The sequence below is a fragment of the Etheostoma spectabile genome, chromosome 2, assembly GCF_008692095.1.
Source record: "Etheostoma spectabile isolate EspeVRDwgs_2016 chromosome 2, UIUC_Espe_1.0, whole genome shotgun sequence".
Taxonomy (NCBI): domain Eukaryota; kingdom Metazoa; phylum Chordata; class Actinopteri; order Perciformes; family Percidae; genus Etheostoma; species Etheostoma spectabile.
Window position 1 is genome coordinate 27,442,179 of NC_045734.1, and position 3,213 is coordinate 27,445,391.

Here is a 3,213-nt window from a genome sequence, read left to right on the forward strand (position 1 = left end):
AATAGGTGTTCCTAATAATCCTTTAGGAGAGTGTATTGCAATAAGGCTCTTGGGTATTGTGCATTGCTTTCAACTATGTATTCTCCTTTGGACTGACTCTTCTAATTATATGTGAGTCAGCACACATGGAGCCTAAGCATCATTTACTCCTCGTTCCTCTGTTGGGTCTTTTTCTGGGGAAGAAACCTCCTTAAATGTACAAATGACAACTATTCACCTCAATGCTATTTGAGGTCATTTTAACAAATTAATAAACCCCTGGACTGTAATATTTCAGATGTTTGAGCAATATTTCTTCTCATGTTCCAAGCTTTGTGCACATTCAAAATATAACTCATCCTATCTGTGTTCTCTGTGATTTGGAAGAGTTGTGGAGGAGTACTTAGACTTTTGTCCTTTTTGAGAGAGAGAAAGAGAAAGAGGAGATGGATGCTTGCCAGGCACGTTTACATAGGCTATTGTCCGGTTTTGTATAGGTCAGTCAACTTCTGGACACATTGATAGCTAGATAGATACCTTTGAAGTTGGGTCTTATCCTGGCATCGTATCCAGATGTCCTCCCCATCAGTTTGTCCAGGAAGTCAGAGGGGGACATCGGGACCTGCCGTGTCCTCGCGGCATTGTCCACCTCCTTACACTGACCCACACTGTCACAGAAACAAAACACAGATTATACAAAGAATCATCCTGGACATTTTCCCAACAGGATGAGTGATTTGCTACTCTCCTTAGCCATAGTAAGCCACGTTATTGGCTGGTTATGACAGCTCGGATGTCGATGTCCCAAACCCTGAGGGTTAAACAAGACTACTTTCCAACCAAGGAGCTGAAAGGAGAAACTCTGATTTTGATATGGACGAGACAGTCGCTCTTAGCTCGATCACACCATCATTTACAAAGTATAAATAAGTAGAAAATATTTTACGAGTACGAAAAATTTGAATTGACCCCCTGCTGCTGAAAACTACAGTTTTCTTCACCTACCAGTCATGTTTCACTTCAAATTCATGTCTGTCCAGACTCATAATATCTGTAGTGAAGACTTTGACGGAATTTCATTGAAAAAACTTCCACGTGTATGTTTGGCGAAACGTGGATGCTTTAAGGTCCTGACGCACCAACCCAATAATCTGATTGGTGGAATGCAAACCGGAAAGGAGGAGCGGGATGAGCGGGACTAGAGCCTATCAAAATTTGAGGCTATTCTTTGAAACTGACCTTTGTGGATCTGAGATGAAGATTCAGCAACTACATGGCCGTCTCCTGAACCATTTTAGTAAAATATGAGATTGGATTCTGAAAAAGCCGTCGTGAGTCTGGCTTTGAATTTTTGGAGAAACCACACCCACGTGATGCGACAATACAGATTAGCGCCGCCTGCTCTCATGACGACGTATTATGTCTCGTCACTTCGGTGTGTTCCGAGGCTCTTTTTTAACCAACTAAGGGAGACTGAACAGACCAACTGCCCAATCTGCCGAAGGTCGGCCGTCTGGTTGGTGGGTCAGGGGCTTTCCACACATCTTTAACCCGGCAGCACAGAAGTTAGATCCAATCACTACAGTTTCAAGATCAGTGCCCCCAGCTCAGTATCCCACCAAATGTCTCCACATCTGTCCGCCTGAGTTATTACGCTGAATAGAAAGCTTTTTAGCGGGACACCTTTGGGATATAAAATGTCATCACATAATTTCATCCTACGCTACATTTGTGTGAAAGTCAGTCATGATTAGCATTTGTGGCGTTTCTGAGATATTGTGTTCACGAGAATGGAATGGACAGATCACAGTCCTGGAGGAAACAATCAATATCCAATATGATGCATCCCCCGACTACTGGAGCATATATACTGGTGTGTGTGTGTGTGTAGCACGCAGGCACACACACACACACACACACACACACACACACACACACACACACACAGCACCACTGCTGGGTTAATGGGTAGTATAGCTAAGCTTGATGATCCTGAACTACACTTGTGACTGTGTTTGTCAGTTGGACAAGATGGAACATTTCCCAAAATAGCTCTGCTCACGGCAAGGCTCATACTCTCCCCACACCCACACACCACACACACACACACACACACACACACACACACACACACACACACACACACCCCTCTCCAGCAACCATCCAAGTGGCGTTTCAGGGTCATTGGAAGCAGCTACCATCTACCCAAGCAGGGAGGACCCTTATTCAACCCTAATAGCAGAATAAGGCTGTTTACCATAAGGGTAATTACTCATTTAACCACTCAAAACATGCACTCATGCTGGTGGTGACAGCAAGAGACAAAGACAACATAATCATCCATTTGTCATAAGCTGTGGGAGACACAGAGCAACAGCAAGAGTCTCGGAAAACAATCAGCAGAAGTCAACTCAGGCCTGGCGCCGGGACCAAGTGACTGAGGGCGCAGGTAAGGAACAAAAGTAGGCCATCATCCTCCCATGCCTGGTTCTGCATTGGTTTTCCTTCTGCTTGTGGCAATATAGTGGTTTCGCAATTACATCAAGTAGTTGCGAAATAATTCCTGTTTTCCACACATGGACTAATTTGTGGCGGTGCGCCACACAATCAACACCGGCCGCCACACATTGCATTTCCTTATACAAAAAATAAAAAAAGATTTAACACGAAGCGTAGGCTATTCGTTCAGCTCAATTTCCTTTCCCTGCTCTCTCTCTCTCTCTCTCTCTCTCTCTCTCTCTCTCTCTCTCTCTCTCTCTCACACACACACACACACACACACACACACCATTAAAACAAGATTGATGAAAGGTTGGTTTTTTCGTGAATACCTTTACACAATCAAACTGTATTTCATATAGAGCACGACCAATATATCAGCGGCCAGATATCAGCTGATAGTAGGGATTTCCCGAACTATCGGTATCTCTAATGGCATATTGTATGTATGTATGTATGTATGTATGTATGTATGTATGTATGTATGTATGTATGTAAGTATGTATTTATGTATGTATGTATATATACACACACACACACACACACACACACACGCCATTCGAGATACCGATATTTAGAGATATATACATGGCCGCGGGAACTAGGGGTGCGGAGGGTGCTGCAGCACCCCCTATGGAAAGAACAAAGTACTACAACCATAATTTAAAAAACTAAACACACATTTATTTTTAATAAATTGATTATTAATATAAACCTAATCCCTTTCAATCAAAA

The 3,213-nt window shown here is 43.1% G+C and overlaps 1 protein-coding gene and 1 long non-coding RNA gene across 4 annotated transcripts in view; one reads left to right on the forward strand and one right to left on the reverse strand.

The window, feature by feature from the left end:
• The window catches only part of glra3 (glycine receptor, alpha 3), a 75,949-nt gene that overhangs the window by 40,804 nt on the left and 31,932 nt on the right, over positions 1-3,213 (reverse strand). For all 3 annotated transcript variants that reach the window (XR_004335709.1, XM_032540104.1, XM_032540117.1), the window contains exon 2: positions 517-647. Coding sequence is in view for 2 of the 3 variants with exons in the window: in XM_032540104.1 (XP_032395995.1) it covers positions 517-647 (131 nt within the window). In the remaining variant the exon portion in view is untranslated. The remainder of the gene's footprint in view (positions 1-516; positions 648-3,213) is intronic.
• LOC116704563 (uncharacterized) overlaps positions 1-3,213 on the forward strand; it is an 18,980-nt gene that overhangs the window by 5,106 nt on the left and 10,661 nt on the right. The gene's annotated exons all lie outside the window — the stretch shown is intronic.